This window comes from Caretta caretta, chromosome 6 (assembly GCF_965140235.1).
Source record: "Caretta caretta isolate rCarCar2 chromosome 6, rCarCar1.hap1, whole genome shotgun sequence".
In the NCBI taxonomy this organism is placed as follows: Eukaryota; Metazoa; Chordata; order Testudines; family Cheloniidae; genus Caretta; species Caretta caretta.
The window spans coordinates 124,464,122-124,487,533 of record NC_134211.1 but is presented as its reverse complement, the minus strand read 5'-3'; the positions used below and the strand labels follow the sequence as shown (position 1 = coordinate 124,487,533).

The 23,412-nt window shown below is 41.3% G+C and overlaps 1 protein-coding gene across 5 annotated transcripts in view; it reads right to left on the bottom strand.

Annotated features, from left to right (window-relative positions):
- Positions 1-2,854: 2,854 nt before the first annotated feature.
- Positions 2,855-23,412, bottom strand: part of FERMT2 (FERM domain containing kindlin 2) — a 102,141-nt gene continuing 81,583 nt past the window's right edge. For 3 of the 5 annotated variants that reach the window (XM_075129993.1, XM_075129992.1, XM_048853481.2), the window contains 9 exons: positions 19,827-19,961; positions 17,280-17,329; positions 12,921-13,045; positions 11,073-11,179; positions 10,527-10,748; positions 7,895-7,915; positions 7,147-7,271; positions 6,604-6,745; positions 2,855-4,176 (listed from right to left, as the gene is read on the bottom strand). In XM_075129993.1, the coding sequence (XP_074986094.1) occupies positions 4,003-4,176; positions 6,604-6,745; positions 7,147-7,271; positions 7,895-7,915; positions 10,527-10,748; positions 11,073-11,179; positions 12,921-13,045; positions 17,280-17,329; positions 19,827-19,961 (1,101 nt within the window). In that variant the 3' untranslated portion in view covers positions 2,855-4,002. The remainder of the gene's footprint in view (positions 4,177-6,603; positions 6,746-7,146; positions 7,272-7,894; positions 7,916-10,526; positions 10,749-11,072; positions 11,180-12,920; positions 13,046-17,279; positions 17,330-19,826; positions 19,962-23,412) is intronic. The other 2 variants (XM_075129994.1, XM_048853483.2) reach the window with 1 other exon arrangement.

Genomic DNA, 23,412 nt, shown 5'->3' with positions numbered 1-23,412 from the left:
GGCACACCTTAGGCTTTCGGTTGGAGGTGGGGAAGGCTATGAGATAATTAACAGCTCCCAGGCGCTCCTGGACCGTGAATGGCCCTTCCCACGATGCTTCCATTTTATGGGCCTGGAGCACCTTTAAGAACATGACCTGGTCCCCTACTTTGAAGGAATGCTCTCTGGCATATTTATCATACCAGGCTTTTTGCTCTTTTTGAGCATCCTGTAAGTTTTCTTTAGCAAGGGCTAAAGAGGTTCAGAGGGTGTTTTGTAGGTTGGTTACAAAGTCCAGAATGTTAGTTCCTGGAGAAGGTGTAAATCCCTCCCATTGCTGCTTCACCAACTGCAATGGCCCCTTAACCTCACGGCCATATACAAGTTCAAATGGGGAAAACCCTAAACCAGGATGTGGTACAGCTCTGTAGGCAAAGAGCAACTGCTGCAACACTAGGTCCCAATCATTGGAGTGCTCATTTACGAATTTACGTATCATGGCCCCCAAAGTTCCATTAAACTTCTCCACCATGCCATTTGTTTGATGGTGGTAAGGAGTGGCAACCAAGTGATTTACCCCATGAGCTTCCCAAAGGTTTTTCATAGTTCCTGCCAGGAAATTAGTCCCTGCATCTGTGAGGATGTCGGAGGGCCAACCTACCCTGGCAAAAATGTCTGCTAGTGCCTGGCACACACTTTTAGCCCTGGTGTTGCTTAGAGCTACTGCTTCCGGCCATCGGGTGGCAAAATCCATGAAAGTCAGTATGTACTGCTTTCCTCTGGGTGTCTTTTTCGGAAAAGGACCCAGAATATCCACAGCTACTCGCTGAAATGGAACTTCAATGATGGGGAGTGGCTGGAGAGGGGCTTTGACCTGGTCTTGGTGTTTTCCCCACTATTTGGCACACCTCACAAGACTGGACATAGGTAGAAACATCCTTGCCCATTCCCTCCCAGTGGAATGACCCCCCCCAAACGGTCTTTGGTCCTGTTCACCCCAACATGGCCACTAGGGTGATCATGGGCTAAGCTCAAGAGCTTGGCCCGGTATTTAGTTGGAACTACCAACTGTCTCTGAGGATGCCAGTCTTCCTGGTGTCCACCAGAAAGAGTTTCCTTGTATAAAAGTCCTCTTTCTACAACAAACCTGGATCAATTTGAAGAGCTGAGAGGCGGTGGGTTTTTCCGTGCCGCCATCCAAGCTCTCTGGAGGCTTTCATATGCTTCCTGTTCGGTCTGGAACTGTTCCCTTGATGTTGGAGACATCAGTTCCTCATGGGATTGTGGACCTAGGCTTGGTCCCTCTGGAAGCGATATAGGGGATGGAGCTGTTTCTGTTGACTGGGAACTGCTCTCTGCTGGTGCACTATGTTGGGATTCAGGCTCCGGCTGAGCCTCTTGTGTAGGGTTATCGGCTGCTGCCAGTTCAGGTTCGGTGGGGCCCTCTGGTGTTGAGGTTGCAAGTACTGGATTCAGTGCTGACACTGCGTCTGGTGTTGGTTGTTTGGCTGGTTCCAGTTCTGGGACTGGTTCCGTCTGGGTCTCTGGGACTGGATCCACTACTGCTGTTGCAGACATTGGCCTGGGGTCCGGGTCCATTACCCCTGACCGGGTCCTGATAGAAGTTTCGGAACAGAGCTAGGCCTCACGGCTTGTTTAGCCTGGCTGCGGGTGACCGTTCCCACAAGTGAATGACCCCTGATGGCATTGCTAATGTGATTAGGTCCTATGATGGTGTCACTTGAATAAATGTGGACAGAGTTGGCATTGGGCTTTGTTGCAAGGCCAAGTTCCTGAGTTAGTGTTTTTGTTGTGTGGTGTGGTGAAATACAGCAGCTCCTTTACTGCATATGGCAATGCTACATATCAGTGTACGATCAGGAAAGAACACTATAGCCCACTGGAAATGCAGGGAGCATTTAGGGAGGCGAGACAGTGGGGGTTAACACACCCAACCACCTGGCTAATGCTGTAGGATACTGAGGGAATGTCTTTGCTGCAGAGTTAACTCGAGTTACCCACACTGGAGTCACTCCTCTCAAGTTAGCCTAGCTTGTGAGAGTGGCTATAGTGGGAAGTTAACACTAGAGCTGCTGCATCCACACTGGTGCTGTACTCATTCATCTGTAATGCTCAGACTTCTGGGGGCATATCCACGGTTCTTCATGCTGCAGGAAGCGGAGTCCCTCTGAATTGCTGGCCAGTAAGTTGTGGGAGAACTTGTCTGTGCTTGTCGCACGGGGAAACTGCAGGAAGGCACTGAGGACCAGTGGCATTTGAGTGGAGCTAGCCTGCGTCCACACTGCAGAGAGGTTGTATTAAGCACAGCTCACCAGCTGCTGACTCAGGCTTTAGCCTACACCCCATGACAGGCTAGCCAACTCAAGCACCACTGCACCTTGAGTTAAGGGTTTGTGTGTGGGGATTGGACTTGAGTTAGGGACAACACTCGAGTTAACTTTGAAGTGGAGACAAGTCCTTAGTGACCATAGCCAAGACATCCATTTCACATTTCGTCTGAAAGACAACACCACCACCGGCTAGCAGCAGAAAGTCCCCTCCGCCCCCCCAGTACCATGCTGCAATATCTGTTCAGTACTGGCATGGAAGAGAAGAGTGCTACCTATCTAATCCCCAGTACTAGGGCTTGCCATGAAGGTGATCCATCCAAGAACTGACCCACCCACACAACACTTGCTTGTGAGATAGGATGGGATCACAGCACAAGGTTTGATTTCTTATGCAACTGGACAAGTTATTAGCAACAGTGACAACCTGTGAAATCCTATAGAACGTGCTGGTAAATCTATTTGGTAGGGTATGAAATTAAGATTACTCTACACAAGGCACAAGAACCAGAAGTGGAAACTGAACATTAAATAAAAGGTCCGACTTTTATTTAAAATAAAATGCATTTGTACATAGTCTTTAAACCACAGACTATCGGAACACAATACTGGTTATTCCTCGGCATTGGGTGGGACAGGAGCTCCCTTATTAGTATTAATTCTGCACTGGTGCAATGTATGGGGACACCCCAACTCCAGGCATTAGAGTTATTAAGGACAGTGTTGCACAACTCTAACAAAGTCATACTTAACTTAGATAAAAATGTATTGTACGTCAATTTCTAAATTACTATCCATATCCTTTTAAAAGCACTATATAGTTAATGCGGACACTAGATCTATGCAAAATTCTAGTTGGCTTGTGAGACTAGTTAAAAAAACTGTACAATTTTATAAAATTTGTGTTTTTACATAAGTTACACAAAACTTATACTTCATAGACCTTTACTTCATATTGTAATGAAAAAGTTTGCATATCATAGGCAGACAGTGAGTATGCTGGTGAGTACTAAGAGTGTTGTAATACAATACGGTGTAAAAAAAAAAAAAAAGACAATATAAATGATTATCCAAAGGAAATAGTTAACAAATAAACCAAACTATAACAGACTAACAGAGGACTGTTCTTCAGGGCCCCACACAACTATCTTCAAAATAACATCAGGCATCTGCAACTGTCCTGATTCATGTAGTGTGAAAATAGAGATCAAAATTCTACTCAAAGGGAGGAGGACTTAAAAAAACAGGAGGTCAAATTTACAGTATATAAAAAAAAACACTAAAGAAAAAAACATGCATTAAACATGATAAATAGACTTCATATAGTTTAAGCCCTGGATAGCTTTATAGTAGATGGCTTAGAGTTCTCTTTATAATTTGGCTATCTTAAATCAGTCAAATCTGATCATGATCTGCCCATTGTGTCTTGTGTCTAAAGACCAATGGCAGAATTTGCTACATTATGTAGCCTATGAACTGTCTCTTCATAGCAGATTAACGGAAGTGCTCATTAGTGCACACACATTAACTGGTCTGGTAATGCAAAAATTTCCATGATAAAAAAAAGAGATACATTTCAAGCTTACTTTATTAAGCAGCATATTTCAAATAACAGCTTTTAAAGTTAAATATTAATATGGCCATGGGGTTTCTCTCAGTATACAATACATCAAACTCACACCCAACCGCTGGTAAGTTTGTAAAACATCTCTTCGTCTAAACTTTCATTCTGGTCTTTTGCTCGCGTTGACAAGAAGATGTAGCCACCAATGAATTCATGAACCACTTTGCAATCCACCTCAGTGCAAATGAAGGAAACCCTTACATCATCTGCAAACTCTACGGTAACCTACAGTGCAAAAGACACTGGATTAGGATCAACAAGATGGTCATGTTAATTATACCAACTTCAAGAATTCCCCCTGTCCACATTACTGTGCTTCTCCATTAGCCTAGATGTATTCTGTATTGTCTAAACAAACACAGTAATGTAGCTTAAGATGAAGCAAATATTGTTCTTGTCCAAACATTTTAAATCTCCTTTGCCCCTGATGGAATAAAGTCTCCCTTGTAGTAAGCAATTGTTTAAAGTTTCCTGCTTGATATTCTATGTCTATTTTCTGAAAAGAAAAAATGATTGGATAGAGAACTATTAGGGGCCAGCATTTGCCCCCCAATTTATTAGTTTCCCCCAAGAAGCCTATTATGGTTCTGTTAACAGTCTCATTTGAAGTCTTCAGAAAAGTCTCCTTCCAGTGATGTACTGTTCATAGGCACCAACTTTCCCCAGCACTGGTGGGTGCTCGTGCCCCCCCCACCACTGCCTTGACTACACCCCTTCCCCACTCCCATCCCAACCCCTTCCCCAAAGTCCACGTCCCAACTCCGCCCCCTCCCTGCCCCATCGGATCCCTCCCCAAATCCCCGCCCCGGCCCCGCCTCTTCCCCCGAGCATGCTGCGTTCCCCCTCCCTCCCAGCGCTTGCCACGTGAAACAACTGTTTTGCAGTGGCAAGCTGGGAGGGAGGGGGGAGAAGCGGGATGTGGCGCACTCAGGGGGAGGTGAGCTGGGGCGGGGAGCTGCTGGTGGGTGCAGAGCACCCACCAATTTTTCCCTGTGGGTGCTCCAGCCCAGGAGCACCCATGGAGTCGGCACCTATGGTACGGTTTATTAATTCTTGAGGCCAGTAGTGTTGCTAGACCATACCAGTCAGACTCTGGGATGAGCGAAGCCAACAAGTTCCTTGCAGAGCATCTGGTCTGAACAACCTGGGATACTGTGGCTTAAGGAACTGGTTAAAAAAATCCAAACCGCCCCAAAATTTAAAGCTACTGGGACATATTTTCAGCCCTCAGCCTCTAATTGTGGATATTCACAGGCATGTGCCCTTTAAATACCACAACAGTGGGAAGTTTTAACCAGGCATTGCACCTGCAAAGTGCTGGTGGGGGTTTATGTATGTACAGTAAAAGCTGGTTAGAGGACCAGCTCAATGTTTACACAACAGCATCTGATACTGACTGCCCATTAGTTCCACAGAACTCTAAGTTGGGCTGCAAATAAAAAAGTGAAAACTAAAACAAAACAAAATCTATGTAATTTAGCTATACACAGTAAGCAGTCCAGTATTACCCTCTTAGCCCAGAAGTTTCATTTTGCTTAGGTATCGAGCTGCGTGTTTGCACACAGACTAGAAACATCTTCTGAGTAATAAGGGTCTAATTGGGGTTTAGTGAAAAAAGGTCACTGAATAGTTTTTAAACACTGGTTTTTAAAGATTCTCCTGTTGGAGTCAGAAAGAACCTTTCCGCTGACTAATGGAAGTAGAATAGGTCCCCAAATGACAAACACTGATTATACATTAGAGCTAAACAATGTCTTCCTAGAAATAGCTTCATTTAAAAAAATAAAATAAATAAAAATCAGAAAACTTTACTAGATCACCAAGACACAAAGCCACCCAATCTAGACAGGTTTCAGAGTAACAGCCGTGTTAGTCTGTATTCGCAAATCTGGGCGGGGGGGGAAGAGGAGGAATAAACAAGGGGAAATAGGTAACCTATTCCTTCCCCCTCCCCACTGTTCCTCAGACGTTCTTGTTAAACCCTGGGATTTGTGCTGGAAATGGCCCACCTTGATTATCATACATATTGTAAGGAGAGTGATCACTTTAGATAAGCTATTACCAGCAGGAGAGTGGGGTGGGGGGAGAGAAAGCCTTTTGTAGTGATAAACACCCATTTTTTCATGGTCTGTGTGTATAAAAACATCCTCACTGTATTTTCCACTTTTATGCATCCGACGAAGTGAGCTGTAGCTCACGAAAGCTTATGCTCAAATAAATTGGTTAGTCTCTAAGGTGCCACAAGTACTCCTTTTCTTTTTGCCAATCTAGACAATCACCAGGCCCAGCTAGGTGGGGGAGGTGTGATACAGTTATTTCCAAGGAAGTAGTAAAATCTTAAGTGGATTCCTTATAGTGTATAAGAAACTCTTGGGGATGCTGTAAATGAATTAGCTCACACAAGACGGAATTGCACTCAAAAACCCTACACAAACTGTAAATAGTTTAAAAAGAAATCTTGGACTCAAAGGAGAGAAAGAGAAATAGTTTATGAAACCAAGCAGTGTCCTCCCATCCAACAAAATCAGGAGGAACCCTCAGGCTAAATCTAAGTCATGTGTATATGTAGTTTTTATCAAAAAAAGACGCCTTACAATGGACATTTGGGCAAACAACAGTGTTTCCCAGCTCTGTAAATGCGACCTTGCTTACCATTTTTATTTCCCAGTTTACATTCCACTGTTTCATGTTGCTGAATCGCCACGTTTTAATTGCATCTCCAGTGCTTGCATCCATTCTTATGAGTCTGTTGTAGGCAATTCCAATCAGCTCTTCTTTCTTGCCCCCTTGGAATCTATGACATTTAGATTTATAAAAGGTAAACCTTAAACATATGCAGAAATGTTGTTTGTTCAATTATTGAACTGACTCATAAAACAAGCTGAACCAATGTAATTTTCATTTTTCTTTCCAGTGCTGATGCAACTTATTACTTCAGAGCTACAGAGAGGATCAATAAATGCAGCAATGGATTAAAATCCTTCCCCAGACATTTATATAGAATTCTAAGTATTACATGCAAATAACGTTGTGTGTGAAGTTATAATTATGCATATTAAAGCATTTTACAGAAGCTGTTTCTGTATAAACTACACTGTTCCCAACTAGGAATATCTCATGGTAGCTTCAAATAAGACAATAATCTGCACATTCATACATGAAAATTTTACTTTATTACTTAGCAGAACCACTGACCTTGCAATAAAGTGTGTGATGCCAAATTCTGGTAGAGACTGCCAAGCTTGAATAAATCGCATCTTGGCTTCAATTAGACTCATCTGAGCTACATTCTGATGGGCCTCCAATATCCTGGCTGTGATCTGAATGTGATTAGACACAGTCTTCAGGCAACTGTTGTAACGTTTGAAATATTGTGTAAACCACACGCCCCCCCCAAAACCATAACAAAACAAAAAAACAAACAAACAAACCCTACACACCCAAAACCATGTATATAATGTTAGACTCCCTGTTGGGAATTTTAGTAAGTCAATTACACTGTCAAACAGATGTTTGACGTTTCTAAACTGCATCATATGCTATCGGTCATGAAATGGAGTATGTCACAGAAAATAGCTGCCATTCGTGCCATAGTTAATAAAAGATAAATATGGAGCTGCTTTTACCTAAGCACCACTAAATATTTGTGGGTATTCTTTTTATATGCCAGGCATGATTATAGATGCAAACGTTTTGGGCACACATTAAATTTTAAGATGCACAATGAGAATCAACTCCTGAAATGTACATTTCTAGTATAAAGGATTCTTATTAGCAGATTGACAGCATAAAATCACTGGGGATCATCATCATTAATACTAAAAGAGTTATGTTCCTCTAGGTGTTTTGTTTTAGGACTACTCTCCATATGAAAGGGTTTTAAACTATTTTTTAAATTAAATTAATCTGAATTTTAAATTTATTTATTTTTACTGTCACTTACCAAGTCTCTTATATAGCCTGGCTGTAGATGACAATGCGAATAAAGGAAAAGGAATCAGAAAGAAAAAAAAAAGCAATCAGAAATATGGCAACAAAGCAAAGAAAAAAGTGCAAATTATCTGCAAACTGAAGTTCAAGCAAAAAACATGCAAATTTTCTTAGGAAGGAAAACAGCAAAAAGTGAACGCAAGCATGAAAAAGGGAACAAGGAAACATAGAACCATCCCTCATTCTACAGCCATCAAAAATTAGGAATGTCTCATTCATCTAGAATGATTTATGTACATTTTATAGGTATTTCAGAATTCCACCAGTGGCCAAAGTCAAAAAATAGAGGGAAAATTCCCATCCTCAGCCTTCTTTCAAGGTCTTTGGTTGAACGAGACTCAGGTTTACTTCTCTTTAGAGTGCGCAAAGCCATTTACCATTTAAAAAAACTAGCTTCGGTCACTTCAGATATGAGGAAAATATCCCCATAGTACCTTTCTCAGAGAATAAATTAAAATGCCCAACACAGTTCAGTGGCTACAGAGATTCTAAAATTACACAAGGAAAACAAAAATTAAAATTGCCATCTGCTTTATGCATCCTCTTTCCTGAGGATACAGCTACACTAAGGACTGCAACCATAAATGCAGTCTTCTGTTTATTTTGGACTGAATGTTTTAGATGTAAAACCACAGAAATTCATTGGTCTGAGCAGAGTAAATGCCACAAAACCAAATCAGAATTCACAAATTAATATTTAAATGCTATGAATCTAAACAGTTTGCTATTGTGTTTCTGTCTTAGCACGTCCTAAATCCATTTGCAAACCTGTAATATTGCAAATGTCAGTTTACAGTAAAACCATGAACCAGTTAGAGGGCTGGTTTGTAAACCAAGTGTCCGTATCACCACATTCCTAAGCAGACCAACTCATCCATCTGATACAATAGTTAACGTGATCAAGGACATTCACATTTATATTGACCTATTGAGGTCATTAGTCCAATAATGAGACTGTATGGGTTAGTGAAAACTTGACATTTATCTTTAACAGATCAGTGGATATTGTAAATGTACATTTCAGATAAATTTGCACTTGGTGAGAAGTTTCCCCCCGAAAATTACCCTCAATTTAATAAATTGCAATAACTTGGTGTTCCTTTTTTAGCTGGCAGGCTACATTCCATGAATTCCCTGAGGGCAGCATTTCCTCCATTCCCCATCACTCCCCCATCACATGATGCTGTGTGATAAACAAACAGTCTCAATGCAACTTACACAACTTCCAGGACACCAAGAAGGAGGAAACTAATAAAATGCAAAGGGGGCAAAACTGCTGAACATTCTTGCTGCCTTTATAAATGAAAGGCTCTATTTATACTTAACTAATCTTCAAAAGGGATCTGTGGCTTCAGAATCGTTGGCCTGGCTTTTACAAGTCTTTTACTGCTATCTCCAGTGTTGCACCTATTGCTTCTTAGCCAAGATATAAACACACTATATAAATAATACGAGTTAATTGTTTCCCCAGGGTCTATTTTACTAAGATCAAGTCTACAATGTCTTATATATGTTATAATTTGTTATATATGCAATCCTTCCCCGTCCCCATGGATATAAAGGCTTATTTGGAGAATAATAAGGGCTATAGAAAATGAAATTCCACTGTCAGGAAATCATACTGTGCCAATAAATAGCTACATTTTCCCGCTTCTCTGCATGGCAATCCCCCTTCTGATTTCCAGAGATCAGATTCAGACACAGTAATTTAACTACAGATTAACAATCAGTGTACTTGAGTTTACTAAATCATCAGAGACACTGAGCAATGCTTTAGTTATTTTTGCAACTTTAGCCAAATACTGTGAGACTTTGTGCAACCCACGTATTTGCTTGTTTTGTGGTAGAAATAATATGATTCTACCATTCACTGACTAGATATAGATTACTACTCAAATTAAGTCACAGTTCTTTAAAAATATACATTTTCAATGGCTGGTATTTCATCTATTTACAAGTGTTGGAACAGTGCGAATAAAAAAAAATACAGATTACATTACAGCAAAGCCTGTGTAGAACACTTTGTAAACAATGGGAACCTAAATTAATCCCAAGAATTTCTGCATGAGCTTTGTGCACATGAACTGAACTAAAAATCAATTCCTACTGTTGATTTACTCTGCCACAAACATCCCATTACATTAATATTAAGGTATACAGAATTGACCAATTTACTGATGTGCAGATGTTCTTCTTTTCTGTGTACCATATTACAGAAGTTTCAAAAATGTGCGTAACATAATTGACTCCCATTGTTCAGACTCTGGGAGACTGTCAACGTCTGCTATCTAATTGCAAATTTGACATACATACTCTGAATAAAACATACTTAAGATCACTGGGATCACATGCTGCAATCACTTGATATTGGTTCAAAACCAAAAATTAAATTTACACACGATTTAAGTAGTAACATTGTCAAATTCTGTTAAAATGCATTAACATCCGATGTACCTAGGATGAAATCTTAACCCTAGTGAAGTCATCTACTGCCATGACAAAACTCCCATTGACTTCAATGGGACCAGGATTTCACTCTTTGGGTTAAACACAAGATTTCTGGAAAATGACTAAAACCCCAGTACCTGTTTGTTCTTGTACTTTTTCAGGTAGCGAGGTGAAACCAGACATTCTGGATTAATGTCAGTTGTGACTTGTTCTGGGATTAACTGTGGATCTGGGTTCAAATGCTGCATCTTCAAAAATGACAGAATATTCTGAACTTCTAAGTTGTACGAGCTATCTGCCATGGTCTTGCCCTTGGAGGCTAGCCTGCAGGCTGCCATCCAGTGTGCATACTGCTTCTCCTGCAATTAAAGGCAAAAAGGGCACTCAAAAGGAAGGTAAATCTTTCTTTTTTCTGTTCAAACAAAGCTCTGTCGAATTTTTCAGTACAAGAATCGAACATTTTTCAGTACAAGAGACATACAATGGGCCAAAACTCTGACCAAAGTGTAGGATATAACAGTGGTACATAAGGAAAAGGAGTAAGGGCCAGTCTTGTACATTACATCTATATACACACAATGCTGTGCGTTTGTCAAAAGAATATGACCAGCCTATCAAAATGTAAGCCATGGTGGAGGAGTATATGGGGGGCAAAGAGAAAACAAAGCCAGTCAGGGACTTACATTATCACAGCGAAGCCAGATTTCATTCATACCATCTGCAACTGGAATCAGAAGTTTGATATTAAACTTCTGACCAGAGATGTTTACATCAGGAGTAACCTCGCACCCTGTAATAAAAGAGCTAGTGATTAGTGTGTACGGAGACACAGGCTCTAAAAACAAAAACAAACACACACACCACTCCAGTCTAATAGTATTAAAACAGTGTCCCAGTGATATGATGTGTTATAACCTGGCTGAAGAATGTACACCATGCTTTGTTTTTAAAGCAAGTAAAAAATTAAGGGAAATCAGAGGAAAATGTACAAAACAGTGTTAGGAGCAAACTGATAGCTCTGGCTTTAGCTGCAAGCCATCTGCCTAGTTGCAAAGGGTGTGGTACTGCAGATAATAATGTAAACCCACATTGCGGGATTTAGCTAACTGTTTAAATTACAATCTAGGCTATAACATTTCAGCTTCTGTGGTGAATCATCTCCAAGACGATGGACGGAAAAATGAAAAGCAAGATCTATTTTGAGGGAGAAAAACAAAAACGCTATACAAGTTCAATTAAATTTGGCATTACAAAATTTGCTTGACCCTTCATTTCCTCTCAAATGGACCAACATTTTGAATGGAATTACCTAGTCTAATAATTCTCTTATAACAGCAAAACCAGGTGTCAGGTGGGGTGTTACTAATCTAAAACTATCATCCTGTAAAAATTACATGGGTTGGGTGTGCTGCTTATACCTTCAGTACTGAGGCACTAGTTTTCCTCAAATTTGGTTGCTGAAAAATCTTAAAATGTTTGTATTAGATGTTAAGCATTTTGAGAACTCCAGTTTCTTGAAAACATCTAAGTTAACGTGGGCTTCATTTCAACTCAGTCTCCAAGATTCTTTTAAAATGCAGTCAGAAGCAGCAACGTCAAAAGCTCCCAAAAAGGTATTCCAGGCTACACATCTCCGTAACTATAGTCTGAGATCATTTGGCAGCCTGTCTGTTGTTGCCTTCATGGTAAAAAATTAAAGCTGTCAGTAGTTTCTGCTGTTCCATAGCCCTCTGAGCTGGAATAGTTGACTTCTGAATATAAGGCAGGCCAGCAGCCTTAGGAATTTTAAACGTAATGTGCAAGTCTTACACTGGGACTTTACAGCTCTGCCACTTTCTCGCTCAGGGGTATGAAAAAAACACCGCCCTGAGCGCTGCAAATTTCAGCGCTGTAATGCGGCAGTATAGACAGTTCACCAGCCCGGCGTGGATGTGGTTTTTTTTAGAGTGCTGAGCTGTGTTGTGACTGCACAAGCCACGTTAAAGAGCTGCCGTGGCAGCGCTTTAACGTTGCCAGTGAAGACGTGCCGTAAGACTTGTGTGCTCACATAACAGGGGAGAGGAAAAAAGGCTGCATTTGAAGAGAAAATATTGCTGTTTACAAGTCTAAACTTGTTTATTTCAATAAGTCCATCACAAAAAAATAGGATTACATAATATATAACTCCTATATGCTCTAACTTATTTTTGCTTCACTCTAAAAGCCAGACACATGTACCATCAACTAAAATAAATGCAGAGCTCAACAATGAGCTTTGAATATTTTTTTCTGTGTGAAAACAGGCTAAGTTTTCCACGAGCCTGCTGATCCATACAGCATTATTTATGCTATCATCACAATCACTTTAGAAGTGTATTTTTACACCATACTTAGAAACCTCAGTCACTTTTCCTTTAATACTCAACACTTCCTTTAATACTCAACACTACATCTGAAGTGTAAAACAAAAGGAATCTGAATGTAGAAATAAATGGTGACAATGACAGACTTGTTTGGATAACGTTACTAGAACGGCACGCATCTCTCCTTACCTCTTAAGTTCATTTGGTGAGCTGGAGTTCCACTGGATTCATCTTTGCTTTTATAGCAGGAAATGGACGTGTCTTTGAAGGTGCACCAGTATTGTTTGTAACCTTTTAGCGTCAGTTTCTTAGGCCTGCCAGACAGGTCGATATTACTACATTAGATCTACAATTCACCTGGGTAACAGCGCTTAGTTTAAGGGACATTGTAGGTAGCTGGGCTCTTAAGCTGATCTTCTGTACCTTGAACATGTACCATATTGAAGTTCTTATATTCAGAAAGCCAGATGCACAGCTTTTCCCTTTGCTTACCTCCCCAACCAAATCCTGCTTCCGCAGGGTTTAAAACCCCGAGCTTACAATGATGTACAGTAAACAAACGGATGCATGAGTGATCCCACTGGATCAGTAACGGAGTTGCACAATTATTTGTCCGCTTATTTTCATTACCCTCTTACAGAGAAGATTTGTTCAAGAAAAATAAAAAAAGGTTACAAGCTTGGACTCTTGACTCCAAGTACTTCCATAGGGGACAAGTGTCAGACTAACTCCTACTAATGCCTATAAAAAGAAGCTTCCATGAATCATGGAAAAAGGTTGTTTTTCTTCTGTAATATTAAAAGAAAGTTATTTATTAATTATTTTGAAAGTTAATGCTTTGATATTTAATTGAAAATCATGTTTGTTAGTTAAACAAACAAAATCAGAGCCACGCATATGTAATCTTTTAGGCACCTGATTTCACATGGTTTATTACAGCTGTCTCTCTTGCTTGCCCCTTACAAAGGGGTCTGTCCAGTGAAAGGTTTCGGTTCCCTCTCTGTGGGAGGCCTGAACGCTAGCTCCACAGAAGCCCTTCATGATATTCTGTTCCACCAAGCCATACGGGGATGTAGAAGTAGCCATCCTCATGCGTGAAACCCACAGAATTCTAATCCCCACCCCATGGCATTTTACATTTCACTCTAGTGGATCAAGTATTTTAGTTGCTAATGGGTGAACTTCGAGAAAGGTTTAAGAGGCTCATTCCAGCATAGAACTTCCGGTATTTAAAGCACTGATGCACCTATTTTGGCCTCCCACTGCATACCTGCATCCCATTTCATCACCCAGCATAGCTCTCATTGACTTTCTGCCTCCTTAAGATGACCGGTACCCCCCATACCGGGTGGGCACCAGCTGAAGGGGAGGACACAACCTCCCCACGTCTCCTCCCTGCCACACTCCTAGCCCGGGTGCCCCCGTGCTCTCCCCGCTGCTCCCCACGTTACCAGTGTATGTGTGCATGGGGCTCTGTCCTCCTGCGGCGCTGGCTCTCCCCCACCCCCTGGCATGTTCGGCTGCTCTTCTTGGCAGCCGAAGCCAGGCAGGGAGTGGGACAGAGCCATTCCTGGATGCTGCCCGGTGCAGTGCAGCAGCTGCCTGGGAGCGTGCTGGGCTGTGGCAGCAACAGCCTGTTCCCCGCCCAGGCTCAGCAAGTCAGAGGGCCCCCCGCGGCATGCTCAGAGTCAGCTCCTGTTCCCAGAAGCAGAGCCTGGGCAGGGAGCAGGTTGCCACCCCTCCCCCGTCAGGTGGCAGGCTCTCTCACAGCCAGCATGCTTGAGAGCGCCTGCAGGAGCGGACTCAGACACCGTGGGGGAGAGGGGGGTCCCCCCCCGCCGGCTCGCTCAGCCTCTGTCCCAAGAAGCTAAGCCTGGGCAGGGGGCAGCCTGCTACTGCCACAGCCAGGTGCTCTCCCAGTCATCCGGAATGCTGCGCTGCACCAGGGAGTGTGGCTGGAAGAGGCTTTGGCCCTGCTCCTCCCTCTCTCGGGCTGGGGCTGGCTGCTGCGGGGGGCCACTCGACCCTTCGTGACCCTCCCACAAGTCACTGGCTACTTCTCTGCTTGCCCTGCTTCCTCCATTTTAAGGGTAGAGAGCACTATGGGGCTCAATGAACAGTGTAGTCCAAGGCTTAATTCCCAGCATGTGAAATGTAAAGAGGAAATACCCAGGAAACAGCAGGAAAACAACTGACTCCTCCTGTCCAGTCTAAAGACTGTAGGGAGAGAGAAGTCCTTGGTACTGGAGGAAGCCTGGAAACGTGGGAGAAGGGTTAGGAGGAAGTCAGGAGGTGGGGGGGAAAAATAGAGCCAAAGGCCCAGCTTTTAAATGAAGTTAGTGAAATGAAGTTCAAGTGAAGTTTAAACGAAGTTAGTGAAATGAAACTTTTAAATGAAGTGTTGGTTTCGGGATGAGCAGATGTCTGGTCTCACTCATTTTGCCTTCATCAGTTTTCTCCATCCTAAAGTTCTAAGATATCACAATAGCCCTGTATGTGGTTGTGGGAAGGAAGGCTCAGTTTCAAAAAGTTTGCTGCCATGACTCCCCCAGTTTTCATTTAAAGATGTTCAGCCTCTAGCCAGAGAAGAAGAGCGAGCAAGTTTTTCCATCATTTGTCTGTGTGTCTTGATCCACATTTTCCTTTGCAACCCTCATTTTAACCTGCAAGGGGCAAGGCAGGGCACTTTGGCTACTAAGCTTAGTCATCATGCTGGTAGGTGTGAGGTAAGTCTCTCAAGCCCCAGGGACAACAGTGTTTCTTTCATGAATTAGTATAGCAACTTCTACACTCTAAAACATGCCCGAAGAATGCAAAGGACATGTCCCATCCAAGATTGGGCCAATTTATACACACAGTCATTTAAATGCGTTTCTTATAACATACTGCCTGGCCCCATTTTTAAAAAAAGTTCTCACAATACACTCTAGTCTCTTTATAGGTGAGTCGAGTCCTTTACAGTTAAGATATTCTCTTTAGGAAACCAGATGCCTATAGGAACACACCTTGGTTTCAATCTAGATCATCTGCTGCCTGTTGAGTAGTGGCAGCTTGAGCTAAAGCCATTCTCAGCACCTCAGACACAATTGGCTTTTTCTTTGGTGGAAGGCTAAAGAAACAGAACAAAGCCCCAGTTCGTCCAAACTGCAGCAACAGATGAAGCAGATGCTGTAGCTCAAGCAAAGACAAAGATGATGATTATAGCAAGGTCTGGAGAATTTAGGATCCTAGAGCACCCAGTGCTTTGCCTTATAGATTTTTTAGATTTGTTTAACCTTTCTGTATATTAAAAGTTCAATTTAAATATTCACCTCCTCTTTCCTTAGGTACATGGATCCAAGAGAGTCTAGTGAGTCTAACACCTTCCAAAAGATAAATGATGTTAGTCCCACAACTCTAGTTAGCTAATCAGCTAGCTTCCCAAGTTAAGCCTTTATTAACAATTAATTATGTCAAACCGTATCAAAAACTAAGCCTCTCTCTTTTAAAAAGAATTCACACAGATGGATAGACACACTAGCTCTGAAACTGTGCTGTAGCAATCAAAATATACCACAGAGAGACCCAGACTGAGTCAGGTACTATAGCTAACCTGATAAATATGCCTTACAAGATGAACAAAAAAAACTTTCAGTAAACAAATGACAGGCTACGGTTCAAGAAGACAAACCATTACAAAATAAAGGTTAATTACAACCCTGTTCTCATGCAGTTGCTTTTCTTCTGTTCCTAACCCAAGAAGTCTCATTGAGATCTATGCACAGATTCCAGAACTTTCATCATCTCCCTAACATGATACACACTCAATTGCAAGAGATGCCCATGACTGCCAGAATATTTAGTCAAGATTCAAACATGACTATTCCCAGTTTCCACATACCATGAGCCAATTTATAACTAAAAAAGCAGTACATGAGCCGGAAGAGCATTGCAGTTAACTCAGACCTGCTCCTTTTGGCAGCCAGAAGAGAACAGGCAGATTAGAAGGACACTTGTTTGTTATTCATCTAGTCTCTCAAACCAAGAAAAGCACTTGAGTAAGGTTTCTAGTTTCATGACAGTTCTAATTTTAGGATTGCTTGATTAACTTCCTAGCATAACATAATATAAACATTTCAGCACCAGCTAATGGTGAAGAGTAGCCAAAGCATGTCCCCTCCCGCAACTCCGGAGGGGTATGGGTGGGAGGGTGGGGAGGGGCATGGAGCAATGAAATTCTTATACATCTGAAGAACTGAATCAGTGTACTAGAAAATGTAGTAAAGCTACAGCTGAGTCCTTTAAATAATGTTAAGTGGCCAGTGTATAGAATAGGTGCAAAATAAAGTGGAAACAAACAGGAAGTTTTAATATCTAGAGCACCAGGGTATTTTAGCTAGACTGCAACTATGAAGTCAATGTGTTAGAAGACATTTCACATCACACAAACCCAAGCAGTAGCATGCAGCAACGAATCCAGACAGCAGAGCAGAAAGGGAATTATGCAGTACTGTCATTAATTATTCATTGACATTAGTTTCACAAGCGCCTCTTCCCATCAGTACTTACTTGAACACTTTAATGTAGTTGGCAAGCTCAGGAATCGAAGTGATGTCACCCTGAAAATAAAACATCATTCATTTGATTTGTCTGCCAGATACAAGACTCAGTTCTAGGATGGGAGGATCCAAAAACAAGGCACTGGGGACAGTGATTCAGTTTATAGGATAATGCCACGCAATTTCCTCAGTTACGAGGGGGGAAAAGCTTGATAAAACTTCATTGTCAAATGTCAAGGGCTCACAGATCACAGACTACTTTATTAGAATACAGTTTATTTCACAGACTGAGAAAGAGAAGAAAATTCACTCCAAAGAAGTGAAAGAAGCTGTAGCTCACGAAAGCTCATGCTCAAATAAATTGGTTAGTCTCTAAGGTGCCACAAGTACTCCTTTTCTTTTTCCAAAGAAGTGCTGTTTTGAAACTCTTTACTCAACACACAAGTAGCAGGAGACAACTGACTCATTAATATAGGTTTTTAAAAGGTCCGTACTGCACTTGAAGTTCTGGAGTTGATTCTGCACACACACACACACACACCCCCGAAGTAGTTTAAGACTGGCCTGGTGTTTGAGAAGAAGCGCAGGTTCTTTACGACTTCACGGCTTTTCCCTTGAACCCGAGCCCCCCAAAAAGATGCTGCTTTAAAATATCACAGGGGGTTGTTTAATTGCTTCCCAATGGTCTAAAATTGCAATATCTTTCAGTATTGTCACACTGGACTATACTCCTAGAACATATCTATGGATTTCAGAGTCACAAAAAAACAAACAAAATATTCATCCTGAGGTGGACACTGAAATGGACAGTCTCAACCAATGTGCCATTTCTAAATTTCTTCATTCTTATCTGGCAGGGTAGGCTCCTCAATATGACGTTTCGTGGCACTGAAATATGAAGATTCCTTCTATTGAAAATGGTCTAGATCCTACATAAATAGTGGCTTTCCTTCTTCCCAGTGTACATCCATCAGAAGCAGCACAAGTTAATACTTCTAAAGCTCTGTTATCAATAATGATATTTTAGCAAGCAAAAGATCCACATTAATTTCAAAAAGACACACTATAAATAGTTTAAAAATATACTTAAGATGGCTGCTAAAAGAGAAAAAAAACAAATTTGAAGATTTTGGTCTTTTATGCCTTGAAAAGGTTAGAACATAAACAAGTGAATTCAGAGCCAGCATAAAGTGTGTGATGCTCCACTGACTGGAGTGCTCCTCTGAATGAAGATGCCGAAACCTTTCAAGGTTGGCATTTGGCCTTAACTCTTCTTTCACAGTTCTATTCTATGGAAGAGCCAAGTACTACAATAGTACTGTGTTTTAGAAGTTTTATCATTTGAAACTAGTCCTGGTTGACTAGGGCTCCTAGGTGCTACGGTAATACAAACAAACATGTAATATAGGAAAACAACCCTGAAATATATTAAGCTACTTAAGGCCAAAAACACTAACCAAATGATATTTTCACCATTACTTGTTGTGAAAGTTACATGTGAAGAAACATGGTGGCTATTTTTGACACCGTAAAGCTTTGTCCACTAATTAAGGAATAGTGGAAGAAAAACTAAATATATTCAGAACTGAAAAAAGAAAAGGAGTACTAGTGGCACCTTAGTACTTAGTAACCAATTTATTGGTTAGTCTCTAAGGTGCCACTAGTACTCCTTTTCTTTTTGTAAATACAGACTAACACAGCTGCTACTCTGAAACCATTCAGAACTGAGTATTTTCTAAGCAAGTACAAGAAACAGAAATTAATTAAATCAAAATTTAATCTGAGTTTTCCTTGACACTGTTGTATTTCCCATGTATAATGGCTCAAGTTTTAGTGAGGCCATACTTCACCCAGTTTTCCAGCAGTGTAAGCTAAAGCTTAAGGAAGCCAGTGTGACTCACTTGTGGTCACAGAGGCAACCTGTGGTTCACACTAGATTAGAATCTAATAATCTTCATGCCTCACAGTTTGTTGCTATAGCCACAAATATATTGTTATACTTCATTTCTACAGGAGGATCTTTATATGCTAGCTGATTGGGCAACATTATGGCAGGTAACATTCAGTGAAAAAGGATACATATTAGAACAAACAATTTGATCTACGGATACGTGTCAATGGGTTCTAAATTAACTGTAAATACTCAGGACAGAGAAAGGAGGTAACTGAACAGCTCAGTGAAATCATCTGCTCAATAACAGTGTTGGTCAAGGAGTATTATATTGCATTAAGGGCTAGAGCACAATGCCAAAAATACTATCCCCGCTAGCGGGCCTTCATACTACTTGGCAACCCTATGCTTAGTTCTAATCAACCCTTCTTATACCCAATACAGCAGAAACAGTGTCCAGGGAAGGACAGCAAAAATGATCAGAGGAATGGAAAAAATTTCCACCTGAGGAGCGATTAAAAATATTAGGCCTATTTAGTGCAGAGGAGACAAATAAGAAGGGATCAAAGAAGGAAGGTTGCTTCATCAGCAAACTTACTATAGTACCACTTAAGTCTGCCTGATCACAAGCATTTATTTAAACTTTAAGAAGTCATTAACTCTTACCAGAATCGTTGATGTTTTACCACCTTCTAAAGTAATTTCCAAATCAGACAGGGCAGCATCAACTTCATCAACTTCTTTGTCACTGTTGTTCAAATGATTTTCTGATGACATGATTGATAGTTTGTTGATGTGGTACTGAAACACAAGTTAGAGACCCTGTTGATTTTAAATACACTGTACTTTAATTTAACAGAATAATAGAACATCTATCTGACCGAGCAGAAATCTCACTATTGTCACATTCATTGTCACCCACTTAAATAGCTGTAAGGAAAAACCAAAAAGAAAGCCAGGGTACAATATGGTATCCCCCGGGATCACACTTTGAATGACCACAGCAACAACACTGGAGAAGAGGCTGGCAATCCATTTTAGATGAGTGCTATGCTGTTCTATATTAAAGCAACCAGAAGATAATACAGCTACAGTACTGCTCTATGCTCCCATTTAAAACATTATGGAAGTTTGTGCAATTGTGCTTGTAGTATAGACTCTACTGGGCAAACAATGGACTAGCCAGTTACATAAACAGGCTTCATTCTATCACCAATACAACAGAATTTACAAATGGAGGCCTGAAGCACAGAACTCATGGGTGGGATTTCTAAAGCATGCTCTGCGTTGGCCTAGCTCAGCTCCCACTGCAGTCAATAGGAGATTTACCATTAACTCCAATGGGAGCAGAGTTAGGCCAATGCTAAGTGCTTTTGAAAATTCCACCTGAAGTGACTTGGCCAGGATCACAGGGAAAGCATGAGAGTCAGAAACTGAACCCAGATTTGAGTCTCAATCCAGGGCCTTAATCACAAACCCATCCTTCCCTACTCAGTTTAGAATACGTGAATGACATAGTTGGCTCTACACAGGTTTGGGTCCAGACAACATGGTTAACATGTGGCAGACGATGGCATAAAGCTCTCTGTTTTATGATTACACATTTTGCTGTAAGAAGAAAAGGAGTACTTGTGGCACCTTAGAGACTAACCAATTTATTTGAGCATGAGCTTTCGTGAGCTACAGCTCACTTCATCGGATGCTTATGCTCAAATAAATTGGTTAGTCTCTAAGGTGCCACAAGTCCTCCTTTTCTTTTTGCGAATACAGACTAACACGGCTGTTCCTCTGAAACCTGACATTTTGCTGTATGGTGCTAGTGAAACTACTTTGGCTGATCCTCATCCCTTCTAGCTTTCCATGTGACAGAACATCTCGGAACGCACTGCCTCAAGTGATGCTGGTGCTGCTCTGTGAATTCTGGGAGCTCTATCTCCCAGGCAGCACAGGATGGCTACCAGATTGCTTGTCCTAGTTTATTCTGGGGAAAGCTCAACTCAACTGTATGGTAACTGAACATGCAAGCCCAGCTGACATGTGACTGTTGTGAAAAGGCTGCTGTGCAGACACCTCAAACATGGCTTTTGTAATAGGGTCCGAGGAGTCGAGCATGACCTAGTCACAAACCGGAGTTGTACTCAGGGTAGACATAGGCATATCTCAACTCTTGTTATAGTCTTCTTTGGATTTTTCAGGACAGAAATAACCAAAAACCCCAAACGACAAACCTAATAATCTATTTTAGGCTACAACAAAGTTTAGCCAGTTACTCATTCTATACTAGAAAGGTGCAATGGGAAATGCCAACTTGAAATACAAATGGCTGGTCTTATCACATTATTACATCCTTCCCCCACCAATATTGGGGCACAGGGTGGAAACTAGTCTCTTCCCTTCCTCTGTCACTTGCAGCTGCTTCCATCTGCTCTAGGGTGTTGAGAGATCAACTGTTCTGTCCTCCCTGCTAGGGTTCTTAGTTTTCTCTTCAGCATCCTCGTTTCTTCACATCAGTTGGTTTCCACTTGCCAGCCTCCTGGGGAATCTGTGGGTTGGCATCCACAGTGCATGCCTCAAATACATCCTGCAATTCCTGACGAGCTGATGGTTGGTGATTTCTCAGCTCTCTCCATTGGCGACTAAGTCTTTCCAACCAGTGCCCATCATCTTTTCTAGGCACTTATTTTCGAAGGCATCTAGTTAAGTGTCTAATATTTTGGTAGATCTCCAGCTCTCTCAGCCATATCCTAGCACTGAGATTATGTTTACATTAAAAATCCTCGGTTTTGTTTGAGCACTGTATATCTTTGATTTCCATATCTCACGGAGTCTAATAAATGCTGGGGATGCCTTTCCCATCCTTGATGTCACTTCCTTCTTGAGGTCTCCATTAGTCAATATGATGCTGCCCAGGTATGTAAACTGTTCTACTTTCTTGATATTTTTGTCTTCTACTTTGATATTACTGCTTGATGCCAGGTTTCAAGGATGTTTGTTTTAGCATAACTAGTTTTGAGTCCTACTTGGCCTGGTATTTTTGCCATATCGTCTGTGTAATTTTTTGAGGGACGTCATTCAGTTGCACAATATCAGCAGCAAAGTCTAGGTCTTCTATGTATTTGCCATCTACCCACACTATACCAGTGTTTGTATTGCAAATACACTTCATTATAACAAATAAAATGGCTGGGATTGCCAGTTCAGCAACTGCTACTATCTAAATTCCTTCTATGTATTGCCTTGCAATAAAAGCAGCATTGTGCACATTCAGAAAAGTATTCATGCTCCTTAAAGACAGTGGCATAGAAACAACATTCAGATTTACAACAAATCTACAACACTAGAAGCAATTCTTCAAAGAAGTTAATGGATCAGCTACATTAGAGACTGCATCTCCAGCTATGGCGCTCCAAGAAGGTTGTGCGCCTCTGGGTCAATAAAGATCACAGAGTCCAGCTAAAAGCACACAAAGCATCTCAGCTGAGGGGATCTGGCTGTGGAATGAACTTCCAAAGGAGTACAGAAAAATCCAGAGTCTAACCAGCTTCAGGAAATGTTGCAAAATCTATTTGATAAACCTTTTTTTTAAATCATAAGCAGAATGGCATTCATAGCATGATCTGCTCCCTCTTTTACCTCACCAGAAAAAACAAAAACAAAAAACCCAAAAAACCTACACCCCCAAACAGAGCCTTCTATAACCTGAGGAAGAACGAGAGCCAGAAATTCCATGAAGTCCACTAGGGATTTTGCTACTGCCAATCTACTTTATGCTGCAGGCACTAGGGTAATGGGCAGCAGTATAAAACCCTAAAATAGAAATGATCTTTCCGGGGGAGAGCTATTTTCTCTGGTGTTCATTCAATAAGTATTTTTGAAGGCAGAAACTTGTGACTAAGTATTATAATCCAGAGAAGATATAATTGCCACAGCAATACCACAATTAAATCTACAAAGCTGAAACTATTGATGTCACAGTGGATGTCAAACATCATGCACCTTGGGTTGCTCTTATAGGAAAACTGGAGAACAAACTTTTACATTCTTGCTTTCTCTCTTTTTTTCCCCCCTTCAAAAATGACTGCCACGGGTTGAAATCCATACAGCCCTGGATCTGCTAGGCCAGAGATGTTTCTGCATGGTGGAGGAGAGAAGCAACCTGGCTGCCAGATATACTTGGGACCACCCTTAGACACAGTTTACAACCAGTCTTATGGAAATGAATGGTAAAAGCATTCACCACATGTATTACCGA